The sequence below is a fragment of the Equus caballus genome, chromosome 4 (assembly GCF_041296265.1).
Source record: "Equus caballus isolate H_3958 breed thoroughbred chromosome 4, TB-T2T, whole genome shotgun sequence".
Classification (NCBI taxonomy): domain Eukaryota; kingdom Metazoa; phylum Chordata; class Mammalia; order Perissodactyla; family Equidae; genus Equus; species Equus caballus.
Window position 1 is genome coordinate 35,830,305 of NC_091687.1, and position 18,308 is coordinate 35,848,612.

Sequence of the window (18,308 nt, forward strand, 5' to 3'; positions counted from 1 at the left end):
TATTTATCATTATTTCTTTGTGAAAACATTCGGAGTATGGCATTTGATATATCCTAATAGGAAGATGAAATCTGAACTATGGACCTTTTTCCTCACTTGTACTATTTTGTAGACTAGATAAGCAGGGCCTTTAGAATTATTTGGTTGGTTGTTCTTAAATAATGTCTAAAGACTTGGATATTTTAAAAGCTGATCACCTTCTGCAGAGAAATCTCTTCTCATTCATGCTTCAACACGTTTCCCTAACCTACCTGAAGTTAAAAATCACCCGGAATGCTTTTTACAAAGATATTCCTGGCCCTCAACCCAGAGGAACTGAGTCAGAATTTCCAGAGGCAGAAGTCCCATGGTCCTTATCAGGCAGCTTTTGGAATAATTAAACAAGAGTAGGTTGAATTCTGTTCACTTTGAGTCACCGTGGTAATGTACCCCTTGCCCTACTCTTCTTTTGGTTAATCTGGAATTCAGTCCACTGATACACACGGTCACATTTGAAAAATTCTCTAGTAATGTCTGGTTTATTACAGATAGAAGAAGTTGTTATGGATAGTTTACTACCTAAACAACCTGTCACAGCAATGACAATTTATATTGCTGCAGTAGATTATGGAGAAAACAAATGGAAAATTATAGAAAAAACATTTCAGTGTGGTTAACTTCCAAAGGTTGCCTGGAATACTTTTTTGTTCTCTGTCTAAACATACTTCCCTCTTGTAGGAGAAGTGGATTAATACCTGGGAAAATTAGAATTACCAGTAAAAATACAGTTGTAATAGAAACTCAGCATTTTATTATTGATATTTCCAGTATTTCAAGTTGCACTAAGATAATATGTGCAACTTTTACTAAGAAATTTTAAACATTTTTTAAAAGTAATACTTGATGGTGTGCTGCTTTCTTGCCTTATGGAACAGATGTGTGCCTTCATAGCTTATCTAAGGACAATTGCATTTACTCTTGGACTTTGATGTTAAAGCTGGGAATATATTCATTTTAAAATACTTCACTTCTCCAATAGAATAAATTTGGAAACTTACTAAGGGAAAGAGCAGACTTTTGAACAATTTATTTTTCCTTTGTTCTTGGGAAAATTGTTCCCAAACCATCCTGTTATCTACACAACTATTCAGGACCATAAGAACTTTCCTTATGTCTGTGACTTCTATTAATTCTACTGCTTAAATACCTGAACTTTCTTCTTCTCTTCTGTATGTTTCTGATAACTCAGGAAGAGCTAGGTTATTTTCATTCTTCATCAAGACAGGTGTCACTTGTAACTCCTAAATTTCAAATGCTGTCATATGAAACATATTGGATTTAGAACATATTGGATGTTCTAAATTGATCTGGAATAATATATACCTATATTTATGATGACTTATAAACTTCTTTTATAAGGCAGAAAAAGCTGTAGAATGATTTGAATTTATTTTTGGAATATACTACAACAAGAGTTCAAAAGTTCTGTGACCCCAGCTGGACACTGACCATAGAAAAATAGATGCCTTTTTGTGCTAGCAGCTGTTGGTGTGTGCCATGCTCCTTGACTCTGCCATTCTGAAACACTACTAAGTGTGCGTTCTGGATGGTGGACAGACGGTGAGTGACCACGATGCAGGTGCGGTCCTCTCTGGCTTTGTTTAGGGCTTCTTGGACTATCTAATGATAAATCAGAACAGAAGCCTTATCTTAAAAATTGTATAAATGAGTTTTAACATTAAAGGAAATTTAAAAATTTTACTATCTAAGCAAAAAAATTTACCTTTTATTTCTTTTCTCATCTCTTTGAAGCTTTGGCTTTATGCATGTATTTACATAATCGCTATTACCTATAGTTATCTTTTTTAATCGTAATAAAAATGGATTCTCACACTATAAATAATCCTTACAATTATTTGTTTTCTAACTAGTCACAATATGATATTTTACTTAACTACTTCCCTGTTATCATTTTCCAGCTTTTCCATTATTGTGCTGAAAATGTGACTTATACAGCTTTTTTTCTTTTGAATGCTTTACTTTTTTTGTGTTTATAAAGGTAATATGTGGTCATTTTAGAAAATTCAGAAAATAGTGAAAGGAACAAAATAAAATATTCTACCTCAAAATAACCACTGTCTAAATTTCTGTTTACCTTTTTTTCCTGTGTTGACATCATTTTTTTCATGGTTGCCAGCACAAAAGACTGCTGTTTTACAGATTAAATGGGACATGAGTTCGGAGGCCACACCTTTTCACTTTCAGTATCCAGAGCTGATGTAGCTTCATTCAACAGGAGGATCTGAGGTTGTCTGATGAGGGCTCGGGCAATAGCAATCCTCTGTTTTTGACCTCCTCAGAGCTGAGTCCCTTTATCTCCCACTCTTGTTTCATATTTCTGCGAGGTAGCCACTAATAAAGTTAATAAAATTCTAACCCAGAAAGATTATTGATGGTATGTTGATAAACTTTTATTTCTAAACATTTGACAGTTCTGCTTATAAGGAAAAAAACATTTAGAATCAACAAAGCTTCCATAACAACTAGGTAGTTGTCCATTTAATGTTATAATGTTATTTGCATTTAACAGAATGTTCATTTTCAAAATCCAACTGGAAAACTAGTGCCTTTACTTCTGAATGGTATTTTACAACAAATTCTCAAATTCCTACCATTATCATACTATCAGTTGATCTGCTGTCATTGGAGTCCTAAAAAGGTTAAATGTTAATGTTTTCAAGGTTTTAAAAAATTTTTAATTTGAAATATTCATATGACCTACATGGAGCCTAGTTTATTCTCTTTTAAACTCATTCATTCACTTAAATATTTACTGAGTACCTGTTATGCCAAGAAGTGTGAGAAGTATAAAAATAAATTCAGCTTCGTTCCTACCCTGAAGGAATTTATAATCTAAAGAGAAAAATATACAGCACTCAATAAAGGTCAAGTAAGTACCAAATGAGTAGTAAACATAACATGCTGTGAAAGATCAGAAGAGGGAAATAGAAATTGTGGTGATAAGAGGGGAGAGGAGAAGTAGGGGAAATAAATGAAGGAAGGATACCTTTGTAGAGAAGTTGGGAAACTGGACATTGAGAGAACACTCTAAGCCGGAAAAGGATAGAATGAATAAAGGTATAAATTAATTTGGTTCAGTTTGCAGTGAACTGAATTCAACGTACATCATGTGAATTAATATCCTCAAGTCCAATGTAAGTTAAAAGCTGAAGCTTTACAGTTTTTTTTACTCACAGTCAAATCCAATATTTGTTTGCAGTCAATGACTTATGTGTTAAGGGGTGGTAAGGCTAACATGAGGGTTTTAAGTTTTATTTGTGAGTGAGTGTGATTTCTAATTATAGCAGAATATAACCGTAAAGATAATGAGGCTCTACTCACTTTAATCCAGTAGCACCTCAGAAGTTAGATGAGTGCCACAAGATGAATGATCCCTGCCGTCAGTTTTAGGGATCTCAAGTCATCTTTTCGGGACTACTCATGTTTACCAGTCACTGGAGAAAACTGTTTTCATTGAACTCTACCTTGGATATTTTTCAAATCCATATTGACTTCGCTGCACTTGGCTACAGTCAGAGCAGCTATAATGAGGTAATAGGGAGTGTTGGGGACCATGGAAACTGGAGAGTACATGTTCTCTCCAAAGGAATAAAATGAAACATTAAAGAAAACCTTATGCCAAAATTATCTAAAAATGGAGCATGGACTTAAAAGTAAAATGTAAAAAATCTTCAGGATCTAGGGCTAGATAAAGAGTTCTTAGACTTGACACCAAAAGCACAATCTGTAGAAGGAAAATTGATGAATTGGACCTCATCAAAATTCTTTAGCTCTGTGAAAGACCTTGTTAAAAGAATGGAAAAGGAAATGTTTGCAAGCTACATATCTGACAAAGGACTAATAACTAGAATATGTAAAAGTCTGTCAATACTGCTGACTGGGAGGAAATATTTGCAAACTACATATTTGACAAAGGACTAATAGCTAGAATATATAAAAGTCTGTCAATACTCAACAGTTAAAAAAATAAAATCCAATTAGAAAAGGGGCAAAATGAAGAGACATTTCATCAAAGAGGAGCTATAGATGGCAAATAAATAAATAAAAAGATATTCAACCTCATTTGCCATTAGGAAATGCAAATTAAACCACAATGAGATACCACTACACACCTATCAGAATGGAAAAAATAGTGACAACAGCAAATTCTGACAAAGATTCAGAAAAACTATCTCTCATGCTTGCTAGTGGGAATGTAAAATGGCACAACCACTCTGGAAAACAGTTTTGCAGTTTCTTGTAAAATTAGACATGCAGTTACCATATGGCTCAGCAATTGCACTCCTGGGTGTTTATGCCAGAGAAACAAAATTAGATTCACACTAAAACCTGTACTGAAAAATATTTATACCAGCTTTATTCTTAATAGCCAAAAACTAGAAACAACCTAGATAGGCTTCATCCAATGAATGGTTAAACTGCGGTACAGCCATACCGTGGAATACTACTCAGCAATAAAAAGGAATGAACTCTAGATACACGCAACTTCAGGGAATTATGCTGAGTGAAAAAGCTAATCTCAAAAGGTTGTATAGTGTATGTATGTTTATATAACATTCTTAAAGTAGAAAATTACAGAAATGGAGAACAGTCTGTGGTTGTCAGAGGTTGGGGGGCATGGGGGCGGGAAGGAGGGGTGTGTGGTTATAAAGGAGCAACATAAGGGATTTTTGTGGTGACGGAAATGATCTGTATCTTTGGTAGTGGCTACGTGAGTCTACACATGCAATAAAATTGCGTAGAACTAAATACACACATATAAATGCATACAAGAGTGGGGAAGTCTGAATAAGATCAGTGCACTGTATCAAGGTCAATATCATGGTTGTGATATTATATTATGGTTTTGCAAGATGTCATTGAAGGAACCTAGGTAAACGGGTATATAAGATCTCTGCATTCCTTACAACTGCATTTGAACCTATAAGTGTCTCAAAATACTTAAAGAAAGTACCATAAGGGATAAACCAAATATGACTGCAGTCTGAATGCAGCCCACAGTCACCAGTTTGCCACCTGAGATACAGTGCTTTGACTTAATATCACCTCATTTGCTTCTTACTACATTTGTATGAGGTAGACATGACAACTAATATTCCCATTTACCAATAAGGAAACTCGGTAATGAAGTTCAGTGTCTTGCCCAAGGTCACAGTGATAGTAAATAGACAAATTCTGCTACAAGACTTTGTTGGAGTATAACTTTGGGAACTGCTCTGAGAAGGAAAACTGTAGTTGATTCTGATTTCATCTTAGGAAGTTACCACTTAACTTACGTGGGGTAAGGTCTCAATGAAAGGACATACGTTGGCTGCTTTGGCTGCACTCACAATTTCGTCCTGTGATACAACCCAGCTGTTGCCTCCCTAAGCAATATTCTCAGCAATGCTGTAGTCAAACAGGATGGGCTCCTGGGACACAATTCCAAGCCGGGCTCTGAGCCACTGGACATTGAATTTCTTTGCTTCTTGACCATCTAGGAGCTGAAAATCAAAGTCCACAAACTATAAGAAGGGCTTAAAAAGAAAAAAAATAACTAAACAGTAAGTTACCAGATTAACCACTCGGAGGATTGTTGCATGTAGGCATCAGCAGTTTGTGAAATACTGAGCCTCACAGAACTTAGAGAGTTGGAAGCCAAGAGAGCCAACAAAATGATTTCAGAGGTGATTAGGCCATCCCTATTTTGGTCTAACTGGCAAAATGGTAGCATGTTTGGCCCTGTCTTTCCACAATCCTCTCTTTGTTCTTATCTGCTCCCCACCAGGCAAGTGTACCATCATCCTCTGCTGTAAAGAGGTCTGCCATTAGGTGTCCTACTCATATCTGCTGTCCCCTGAACGATTCCAATCATTCGACTTGACTTTATTCCCCCCTCCTCCAGGAATACCAGAAAAAACAGCAGAGCAGTAGCATGCCCCAGATCTGCAAGTTGGTTACCTCCTGTCCTACCTCTACCTCTCTTTCCCCTGAGAATGACCAGCCTTCCACTTCTCCCATTTCTCTTTTTCACAGCACTAAGGACACGAGTTCAATGGAAAATGAACAAGCTCAAAGGGCAGTGTGTTTGGGAGAATGGTTTTGTTGTTGGCGGTTTTGATTATTTTTTATTTGCTATAAGCAGGAGGCATGATGCTTCTAGAGGATTAAGTAACTAAGAATGCAGCTTCCTGCAAGGTAAAGGTCACAGGCGAAGGAACAGAGACAAGTCCAAGTAGTCTTGACGTCTCAATAAATAAATAAATTCCCACCATGGTGTTAGCACAGCATACCTACAGATGGTTGTTAAGCTGGTTTGCCTGTATTCATACCTGCAGAGTAATTGTAATAGTGGAAGCATAAGATTTCCCAAAAAGAAACAAATAAACAAGGTGTAATGCTGTGCTGACTGTCCATATGGGAGTGGGCTCCCAAGGGCTAGGTCAGCGGGTGCCATCCCAAGCTAATGGGAGATGCTGGCATTATCAGTAAGAGCTAAGGCTCCCCTCATGGAGGAGAGCAAGGGGCTAGATATCAGAAAGTCAATGACAAAAGTCAAATATGAAAAGGGCTGTAGGCAAGGTCAAAGTCAAAGTCAGACAGTCTAGAGTCCAGGATTAGAGAGATAAGGCAAAGCAGAGGTGGGGCAGGAATAAGCAGGCACTAGCCTCTCCTGGGAGTCTACTCAGAGTTCTGGCAGAAGTTTGCAGCTTACCTTTACAAATCAGGAAGTGAGTGTTTACTTAAGAGGATTAGTCTGGCTCAAAAGGCTCATGGCTGGGTAGAGGTCAACTTCATATTCAGTATTTTCTGAATTACACTAAATTCCAGATCTTCTACCCTATTGTCCTCATATATTTGTCTGACTATGGCTGCCCGTTTGGGGTTTATAGCATGTGGTCATTGTATCAAACAGGATTATAGGTCTTTACTTGTCCAATTTTTTCCATTACGGAAATATTAGTTTAGCCACTTAAAATACAGCCTCAAATCAGATTACTAATTTAAGAAAGTGTGCTCACCACTGTTCCAGCCATGGGGTCGTAGAACCACTCAAGGAGCTGGACCACTGTGCTCTTCCCACAGCCGCTGCTGCCCATGAGGGCGAGCGTCTGGCCCTTCTTCACCTCAATGCTCAGCCCCTGAAGCGCTGGCGCATTGGACCAGGCGGGATAGTTGAACATGACTTCATTAAAGGTCACCTTTCCTTCAAATTTATCCTAAAGAAAAACTTCTTTTAATGTTGCTATTAGGATTGGTCTGATAATTATTGGAATGAAAAGTGTTATTTCAAGGAGAGTTTACCAAAGACTCTAGTGGAGAACCATAAAATTCATATTCAGTACAGTACTGGCACCAGTTAATATTGATAGCAAATTCTTGTTTATATAACATGAAGATGGGAGATAGATAAAGTCATATTACAGAGAATTATCTAAACTTGATTTCTAGTTCATTTAAGACAACTATTTAGCTTTCCCAATGATGATTCTGAGGCTGGAGCCAAGCCAGTGGCCAAAGTCTCCAAGGCTGGGAATTTAACAGCAGTTTCTATCTATGATCTCAATGCACAGTAACCTCTTTATCTCACTCACTGTGCACAGCAATTTTCTCAGAACACAAAATACCTAGTAAAATCCAAGAAAGATTGCGCAGGTCTCCATCTCTCTACCCACACTGCCTCTCGTGTATTAAAATGTGCAGCAGCTTGTGTCATGCAAAGAACACTCAGATCTAAGTCTGAGTTAACTATGGAGGTCATGGAGGATTATCACTCCTACTGCGATTAAGGCGGGCTTCTTACCAATTGTAACTCAGTCTTTACAAAATGTGATTAGAGTCAAATTACTAATTGCATTTACATACAGAGCTATATGCATATACCTTTATAGAGAAATAACTAACAATTTTCATAGAAATTATTCTGATCCAGTACATCTGGACTATTTTTTTTTCTTTACTTTTTATGTGCTAAACTTCAGAATCCTTAAAAGCCCCTATGAAATTTTAAAATACCGGGAAAGTTGGCCAAATATTAGCCCTGTAAATATCACAAAATAAGCTAAATAAATGTTGGTGTAATCACTATAAATTTAGCCTGTAGTTACAGTCTGGCAGACAGCAAACCTTTAGGAACAAATTAACCAAGCACTCATCAAGCAGCAGAGAACTCACAGGGCTCAGGCCTTCTTCACTATAGCTGTCAATCAAAGGTTGTCTTTCAAACAGCATGAATAAGTAAGCTGAAGACAGCTTGGCTTTAGCATAGTCTGGAGCAAAGGAACTAGTATGTCCTAGAGCCACTGTGCCCAACACAACTGCTGAAAACACCCTGCACGGAGGAATAAAAAAATTAGCTTATATAAGTAGCTCCAGGATGTTTGAAAGTGTAAAGGCATACTGCTTACCAATATCGACCTTTTTACCCCCTTAGTCATCCTCCTCCCACCACCCACCCATATTTCCATGAAATTCTAGGAACTAAGGAGATATAGAGGAGAGGCAGGATCCACCACCTGAGGGATGACTTTTTCTCTCCTGTTTCCGGCTTCCCTTAGGAGCCCCTAATTTCCTAGAGTTAATGTAACTTTCTAAAGTTCTTCTCTTTCAGGAAATGACTTATAACTGAATCTGAATAATTTTAGAAACTAGTTATGCCCTTTTCAGAGTTGAGGGAACTGAAGCACCGAGCGCTTAAGGGGTGTGATCAGTACCAGACAAGGAATGAGGTTTCCTACTGAATCCATGGCTCTGACTTCTGGTTTGTGGTTTCTTCTACACTCCTGCACCAACATAATAATAATCACCATACTTAAAGAATTTTTATTAGGGAAAATAAGCCTTTACCACAAATAGCTTTTCTCTTACAATTAAAATAACTATTGACGCTACCCTAAAAAAACAATTGTCCTAAGCTAAAGGTCTATTTTCCAATTATATGTTCTTTAAAGAATGGATATGGATTACAAGTTTTAGGAAGGGTTAAAGATTCTGAGATCAACATCTCCACAAAGCTATTTACTTCTAGTACCAGAGCGCCCCAGAGAAAGGGGAAGGTAGGAAAATCCCTAATAATAATGGAGAACTTAAAATTTTCATCTCCCAAACTTCTAGATCTAAGATATTAAAATGTGCTTTAAGTACATGGGGGCGGGAATGGTGGGTATAGTAGAGTTCTGCCTTAAATACTTGATAAGGTTAGTTACCAAAATTTAAATTTTAAAATAGTGACGAATAACCCACATGTAGCTGCCTAGCTTTCCTGTACAGCCTGCAATCTAGCTTTAACACGAAAGATTAAAAAGCTATCTTCCAGTTATCCAGAATTTAACATTTCAATAGTAAAAACAAAACAATAAAAAAAGCAGGGCGAGTTTTCTCAGTGATATTTTTCTAGACAACAGAAGTACTCTAAGTTGTAATTCCCAGAACTGGATATTTCCATTTGTCCCTCCAAAACCACTTTCTACTCTCTACCTGCCTCTATCTTGTGCCATCGTACTCCATGCCTGAGAGGCTGACCTTCATGGACTGCCTGGAAAGGTTTTCCTTTCCTCTGGCTGCTGATGGGGTTTGGCAATCAAAGGCGCTAGCAGAGGATGGGAGGGCTGGAGGAGAGTGAAGCCAAGGTATTTGTTTCATTGGCTTTTTTCTTGTTGGATTAGTGTGTTATTGGTGTCACTCCATCAAAGGCCACAGAAAACCCCTACAGGGCGTTCTGAAAATCTTTCCCTCCGCTTTCCCCTTAGGCTCAGAGTCTTCCTAGTTCCTAGCTGGGAACTGCTGAGATGTTAACAGCTCCCCTGGGTACTGCTCACTCCTTTATAAATTGATCCTTTAGCAAACCCCATTTACAGTGGCATTTGTTTCCTGCTGGGATCCTGACTGATACAAAAACTGCATTTACTATTTTCATGGTCATTTTAATATTGGACGAAAACAAAAGAAGAGTTCTTAAACACCTTCTCTTTCCTTTTCTTGACCCTATTCAAAAAAAGCTTGTTCACTATTGCTTTAAAATCATCCCATCAGAGCAGAAATATGCCAAGCCATCTTAAAAAGAATGGCTTCCTTTTGGCAAGACTAGACTGCATCCTAATTGAATATATTTAACATATTTTGATAAAAGGATTGCATCAATTAGAAAGTCCATTGGTTAGCCTTGGAAATCATGGAAAAAAGGAGAGGCTAAGAGGCACGTGTTGGCAGGGTCATCCTAGGCCTAATGGTTAGGGGAGAGAGCCTTTGCTAGACTTCATTCAAGCTTTCCCATCCCCTTGTCCCATCCCATGGCCATCTATGTTTGCAGATAAATAATAAGCTATTTAACCCTCTGTTTTGAGCCCATGGCCACCAGCAACTTTCTAATTATGATTTATTTCTGCCTACATTCTACAAGTGACAAAATTTTCTGTCCTACTAGCTAGAATTCTACGTATTACTAAAATTCTGGTTTATGATCATTTTCATGAGCTTGGTTAATTTTAGTCCATGTGGATGATTAAATTTGTACTTGAAATATTGAAAAGATAAGATTTCTGTGGTGGATTCAACTCTTTGACCTCATCTTAGAACAAATCAGTTTTTTCTACTCCAAACTTTTGCATAGACCTATTGAAACCATATTATAGAATAATCTTAATATCTTTGAAGTTACTTACAGAATAACATCTCTGAAACGCATATGTCCATTCATAATGAGATAGGCACCAAATAAAAAACAACCAGCATAGGAAAAATACATAAATGCTCATGAAATACTAAAAGTAGTTCCATAGATGCGTGCCTTCCACACAGAATTCCTGAAAAGCATATCAGTATATTCATAACCATCTCCTCAGCCTCTCTTAACACTGTGTTGTGGAAAGAGCACAGCTTCTAAGTCTAGTCAACCTGGGTTTAAATTCTGCCTCCAGTTATATTAGTTTGAGTAATTAACTTAACCTCCCTCTGCATCAGTTTTCTGATTTGTACGCTGGGGACAGCCAGTATGATGCAGGACTGTTTTGAGAACTAAATAAACAATATGAATATCTAGCATAGTACCAGCTCTTAGAGGTTGCTCAAATGATAGTCGCTGTTATTACACAGTATTTATCTGATGACTCAAATATTCAACTCCTGTGATGTAAACTTGATTGTCGTGCCAAAAATATCGAGGCTGTCAAAGTTAGGACTAAAGTTCGAATTGTCTGAATCTGATTTCTTTAATATTATCTTATGTTCTTTTATTAGTTATAGTCTCTTATGTCAAAATTCTTGTTTGATTCAGAAAAGTCCGGTCACTGAGGTTTACACAGACACACATCAGAAGTTTTTCCCCGAACTAGATCCCACCAGTCCCAATACAATTTGCTCAGCATCATTTCTAATTAGATCTCATGCTATACTTTGTTCGCATAGCTACTTTATTATATTTTATTTTAAATCCTCCAATAATTTATTTACTCTCAGATTAGAAGGACGACATTTGCCATGAAGGAAAATTCAAAGTACTTCTGATTTGGATAGTTTAACTTATATGCCATTAGCACGGTGTTATAATACTTATTAGGACTAAACAATTTACATTGCTGTCAAACCTTTATAATCAAATAAAAAACTAGCTACAGATTTCTATTCTTCCTAATTCTCTTAAAGTTCAAAATAAACCATAAGGTCATAGGTAATGGCACATATACATTTATATGTCAAACATCCAACTGACAGAAAAATGAAGCCGCATGAAGTATATATATAACTAAGGAGATGGAATACATTGAGATTTCAACTGTCTCTTTCCAAATTTGTAAGTATTCAAACTATTGTTCTAGACTACAAACTTTTAATCTAAGTTGTGTTCAATTTTGTTAGTGTTAAAATACATTCATTTATAAACACAGGCCATGGTTGGAAACAAGTGGCAAATAGCGCCGCTAGGAGTTTCTTGAATTACTCAAGTGAAAACCAGTGAAACAGGCTATGTGTCTGTTTGCAGAGTAAGTTGGATCTGATCCTCACCCAGAGAACAAAGGAATACTTTAACCAAATAACAAGTCTCATGTTCAGGTTCAGTCTACACATTCCAAAGAAAACAAAGGTTTGAGCAATTCCCTAACAGAATGTTTCTCCTGAATCCCCCAGATGGGTCGTTTGTGTTGCCCACACTGGTGGGCAAACACTTGTGCAGTCCTCTGCACCTCTCAGCTTTTACAAGAGATGCAAAAATCCAAGCTTGTGGCCCAGTCACATCAAAAAGCTACTTATTTTCAGTGAGATAATTATAAATGTCATCCTTACAGTCCTATCATTGTTTGGAGCATCAGAGTTTTTATCTTTTGGGGACAATAATTCAGCCTCAGGGAAGCACTAGGTTCTTAGTGACAACATACGCTTCTTACCTGTAAGCTCCATACACTTTTTCAACATACATTGATTCAAATCTTCTTTCCTGGGTCAAGGACACAACGGTCCAAATATTTTCCATTGCCTCTGTTGCCACGTGTAATGTGGAACAGATCTTGATTAGAAGTGGGGCTTTCACTTCTGAAATAATGAATAACATAAACCTTAGGGCTCTGTCAAAAGAATCCTGAAGGTTATGTGGATGGGTTTTAAATTCCTTCAGCTTTGAAAGCAAAGGTACAATGTGTTCTTCAAGACCAGCTCTACAACAAAACTAGCAATCTTAAAAGCACCTCTGGTTGTGCCAAGAATGGTGGGCGAGTCTTCGTATGCCTAGGGAGGACTGACCAGCTTAGGGCAAGAACATTGAAATTCTCAATTTATTCCATCCCCTTAGTTATATATACTTCATGCAGCTACATTTTTCTGTCCATTTGATGTTTGACATATAAATATATACTTGCCATTACCTATGACCTTACGCTATTTTGAACTTTAAGAGAATTAAGGAATAATAGAAAGCTGGAGCTAATGAGGCCCCAGAAGCCTGATTCTATTCCCAGCCCTGCCACCAGGCAGTTCCTTGACAGGCTTTAGTCACACTTGTTTGTGTTCTTGCTTTCTTCACAGGGTAGATCCTAAAAGAGAGAATCACGCTAAGCGATTTCTAAGGGCCCATTGGAGGTGCTAACCATTTCCTCCATAAGCATATTCCTACCTAGAGAAACTGTTCACCCTCAACTGGAAAGAAGATCTCAATTGTAAACAACATGACCCTACCTTAAAAATCCCCAGTTAAACCAGGGGCAGACGCCTGAGTCATCTAGGCCAATCAGATTTGGTTTCCTGGACTTGGAGACAACTGCTTGAACTGCGAGGTCCTAGAGATTCATTCAGAGGCAAAGGTCACCATTGGGGAGCCACACTGGGGATGTGTAGGAAGCTGGTCTCAATATACAGCAGTGGAGGAACAGAACAAATGGGGAGAGACATTCAGCGACAACAGAGCTTGTGACTCTAGGAGGGAGCTGCTGGCAACTTCCAGTTAACACAAACCATCTGTATGCCCCGCACCTCCTTGTGTCCTTACCCCAAACCCCTTTTTATTCAAACCAGCCAACGGAGTTTTCTCATTCTTATAGCCAAACCACTCCTGACTAATGTTAATTGTCTATGACTCACCTATTTGATCTAAATCATAGTTCTGCAGTTGAGTAATCTAAACCATTGACATAAGGAACATAAGATTTTATCTTAGGTTTTTATTTCATCAGCTTTGAGACTTTTACCTCAGTTCTCAGCTTCTGCAAACAGATGAAAGCAAGACATTTGATACTTTAGTTTGAATAACCTTATATCTTTACTATCTATGAAAAATCTAAAAGTAATAAAAACCAGAATAGAGAAATACTTGTTAAGCTTTTACCATGTAACAGGTATTAACTCATTTAACTGACATGATCTCAGCCTCACAATAACCCTGTGAGGGAAATATTATTCTTATTTTCACAGACAAGCGAACTGAGGCACGGAGAAGTTACATGATCTGCCTGAAGCTGTAGCGTGGAAAGTAGGTGAGCAAGGATTCTATATCAGGCTATCTGATGCCAAGTCCATGTTCTCAACCCACTATGCTATTCTGCTTCCCCTGCTTTGTAATTTACACAAGGAGGAATTAGTTGTTAATGTCTTTACACTCAGGTCTTGATTTTCTAGTCATGGATTAACTGTTTTGAGAGTTAACCCTTGTTCAGCAGGCCTTCAATCTCAGTAGTTAGGCGGGGCTTGAGTCAAGAGTGTTACCATGCAGCCTACTTTCACCTGCTTGCTTCCAGGCCAAGGAATCAACACCCTCATTACCAAGCCTATTTCAGAAAATGGAAATGTATCCCAAATCCTGAGGTAATTCAAACATGATTAATCTGCACCCAGGTCAATGAGAGCTTTTCTTTTTGAAAAACAGTGATGGGGGGGTGGTTTCCAGGACCTTCTTTTTAACCCTTATTCTGTGTTAATCAAGAGTTGACTGAGTAAACAAAACTGAATATGATCAAATTGCTCATAATTAACTGTATGTAGGAAAGAAACAGCCAAGGACAGGACCATGGGGCTCAGGAAACTGTAAACCGGCACAAGCAGCTGATGGCAAGGCAGACGTACGCTTTACTCACTCTGGCCAACAGATGTGGGGGGCACGCAGCAGCTCCCCCTGTGGCCACTTTTATACGACTACTAGACAAAAGTGTCATAGAGCCAGAAGACAATGTTTACATTATGCGGGTTACATAAGATGTTTACATAGACAGATTACATAGGTGTTTACATACATGGTTGGAGCATGCACTGCCTATCGCAGACATGGTGAGTCACATTTGCCCAGAAGCAGCAGGTCTGATTGTCCATAGTACCTCCATCTCCCTTCATCAACATTACTTAAAATTTTGAATCTCTCATATTTTTAAAAAAACTTTAGGGGGCCAGCCCAGTGGCACAGCAGTTAAGTTCACACGTTCCGTTTTGGTGGCCTGGGTTTCGCCAGCTTGGATCCTGGGTGTGGACATGGCTCTGCTTGGCAAGCCATGCTGTGGTAGGTGTCCCACATATAGTGTGGAGGAAGATGGGCACGGATGTTAGCTCAGGGCCAGTCTTCTTCAGTGAAAAAAAAAAAAAAGAGGAGGATTGACAGCAGATGTTAGCTCAGGGCTAATCTTCCTCAAAAAAACCTTTTTTAAATAAATAAACTTTATTAGGTTACAGTAGCTATTAAAAATAACTTCAGAGGGGGCGGAGCAAAATGGCAGGGGGAGCTGACCCAGGATTCTCTCCCCTCCAAAATGCAACAAAAGATTGGAAGAACTGAATTTCAGAGAATAAACATAATGCCAGCTCGTTAGAGACCTACAATACCAAGAAGGCGGAGATCATAACCTTGCTTACACCCTTGGAGGCACTGGAATGGTAGGAGAGAACATCGCTCCCTCCCCTAGAGTCTGCGATCGCTGCGGCTCGGGTCGGGAAGGAGCGGGGGAGGGGCCGTGCAACCGGGGGATCATCCAGGACTCCTGCCGCTGATTCAGTGGAGACCCACTGACGGGGGGAAAGCTTCCACCTGCGGGGACCCTATAAATCAAGGGCCTTGGGAGACCAGAGAACAGAACTGATCTGAACCCAGACCGGCGCGTGTAACAGCCCCTCCCCCCCAGCAAAGCCATTGGGCGCAGCCATCTTGCCCCAAGGCAGAGAGCTAACACGCCACTCTCGACCCCCATCTAGTGGCGACAGGCTGTAACTGCAACTGAATTCTACCACCATGAGAAAAAACTGCTCCTCTACCATCCAGCAATTTATAAAAGCCCCAGACCAGAAGGAAAACAATAAAAACACAGAATTAAGTCCTGAGGACTTGGAATTAGGTAAACTAAGTGGTAATGAATTCAGAGCAGCTATAATAAAAAAACTCAATGAGGTAGAGAGAAAAATAGAGAAACAAGCAGAGTTCTGGAGTTACTTCACAAAAGAGATTGAAATCATAAAGAAGAATCAAACAGAATTACTTGAGATGAAAAACACAATGGACCAGATAAAACAGAATACAGATTCCCTGAATGCCCGTGTAGACAACATAGAGGAGAAAATTAGCATAATCGAGGACAGACAGGCTGAATGGCGCCAGACAGAGGAAGAAAGAGAACTAAGAATTTAAAAAAATGAGGAAAATCTCCAAGAGATAATGGATTCAATGAGGAGTAAGAACATAAGGATCATAGGAATTCCCGAGAATATGGAAAAGGAAAATGGAGCAGAAAGTGTGCTTAACGAAATTATTGAAGAGAACTTCCCAAATCTAGGGATCGACGGAGAAATGTGCGTAGAGGAGGGTTTTAGATCTCCTAGATTTGTCAATGTAAAAAGACCTACTGCTAGGCACATGGTAGTAAAGTTGGCAAATAGGAATGATAAGGAGAGAATACTCAGGGAAGTAAGAAAAAAAAGAAAATAACCTATAAAGGAGCCCCTATCAGACTGTCAGCAAATTTCTCTACAGAAACCCTACAAGCTAGGAGAGAATGGAATGATAGATTCAAAGCTTTAAAGGATAAAAACCTTCAGCCAAGAATACTCTATCCAGCAAGAATTTCCTTCAGATATGAGGGAGAAATTAAATCTTTTGCAGACAAACAAAAGTTAAGGGAATTTGTAACTAAAAGCCCTCCATTACAAGAAATCCTCAAGAAGGCTCTCATACTTGAAAAAAGAAAAAAGGGAGAAAGGGGACACAATCCAGACTAGGGAGACCAATGGATAGAACCAGAACAGGATAGCAAATATTCAATTATAGCATTAGGGTAAAGGTAAGGAAACTACCAAAACAAGGACGATCTTAGCACTCTAACTAAAAATTAATAAGATGAGTTGGAATAAAAAATGAAAATAATTATTTGGGAGGGGAAGAGCAAAGGGTCTAAATCAGTATTGGTCAAGTAGGTAAGAGACCACCAGAGAATAGACTATATTATACACGAGATTCTAAATCCAAACTTCAAGGTAGACACTAAAATAAAGTACAGAACAGAGTCACAAATCATAAATAAGGAAAAATCTAAGAAACCCAGCATAAGAAATTGCAGTAGTCAATGGGTAGGCTAAAGCACACAGGAAAAGAAACGTAGGAAAACAAGATAATGAGCGACAGATTAACAGCATTAAGTCCACATGCATCAATAATCACTCTCAATGTGAATGGATTGAACTCTCCAATAAAAAGACACAGAGTGGCAAAATGGATTAAAGAACAAGATCCAACAATTTGTTGCCTCCAGGAAACACACCTCAGCCCCAAGGACAAACACAGACTCAGGGTGAAGGGGTGGAGACAATACTTCAAGCAAATAGCAAGGAAAAAAAGGCAGGTGTTGCAATTCTCATATCAGACCAAGTGGATTTCAAAATAAGACAGGTCAAGAGAGACACAGAGGGACAATATATAATGATCAAAGGGACACTTCATCAAGAAGAAATAACGCTTATAAATATCTATGCACCCAACACAGGAGCGCGAAGATTCATAAAGCAACTATTAACAGACCTAAAGGAAGATGTTAAAAACAACACAGTAATAGTAGGGGACCTCAACACCCCACTCACATCAATGGACAGATCATCCAGACAGAAAATCAACAAGGAAAGAGTGGAGCTAAACGAAAAACTAAAACAATTGGACTTAATAGACATATATAGATCACTCCACCCTGAAAGAGCTGAATACACATTCTTCTCAAGTGCACATGGAACATTCTCTAGGATAGACCATATGTTGGGAAACAAGGCAAGCCTCTACAAATTTAAAAAAATTGAAATAATAACAAGCATCTTCTCAGATCATAGTGCTATAAGGCTAGAAATTAATTACAAGAAAAAAGCTGAGAAAGGCACAAAGATGTGGAGACTAAACAACACACTACTGAACAAGCAATGGATCATTGAAGAAATTAAAGAAGAAATAAAAAAAATACCTGGAAACAAATGAAAATGATAGCATGCCATACCAACTCATATGGGATACAGTAAAAGCTGTATTAAGAGGAAAATTCATCGCAATACAGGCACATCTTAACAAACAAGAAAAATCCCAAATAAACAACCTTAAAGCACACCTAACTGAACTAGAGAAAAAAGAACAAATGAAGCCCAAGTCAGCAGAAGGAGAGAAATACTAAAAATCAGAGCAGAAATAAATACTATTGAAACAAAAATGCAGTAGAAAGGATCAATGAGACAAAGAGCTGGTTTGTTGAGAAGACAAATAAAATTGACAAACCACTAGCCAGACTTACAAAGAAAAAAAGGGAGAAAGCTCAAATAAACAAAATCAGAAATGAGTGAGG

At 38.3% G+C, this 18,308-nt stretch overlaps 1 protein-coding gene across 1 annotated transcript in view; it reads right to left on the minus strand.

Moving 5' to 3' along the window:
- Positions 1–1,451: 1,451 nt before the first annotated feature.
- The window catches only part of ABCB4 (ATP binding cassette subfamily B member 4), a 79,187-nt gene continuing 62,330 nt past the window's right edge, over positions 1,452–18,308 (minus strand). The window contains 7 exon segments of the mRNA XM_070264298.1: positions 1,452–1,659; positions 2,231–2,377; positions 5,337–5,564; positions 7,062–7,259; positions 8,215–8,371; positions 10,701–10,841; positions 12,420–12,538. Of these exon segments, the coding sequence (XP_070120399.1) occupies positions 1,456–1,659; positions 2,231–2,377; positions 5,337–5,564; positions 7,062–7,259; positions 8,215–8,371; positions 10,701–10,841; positions 12,420–12,538 (1,194 nt within the window). The 3' untranslated portion in view covers positions 1,452–1,455.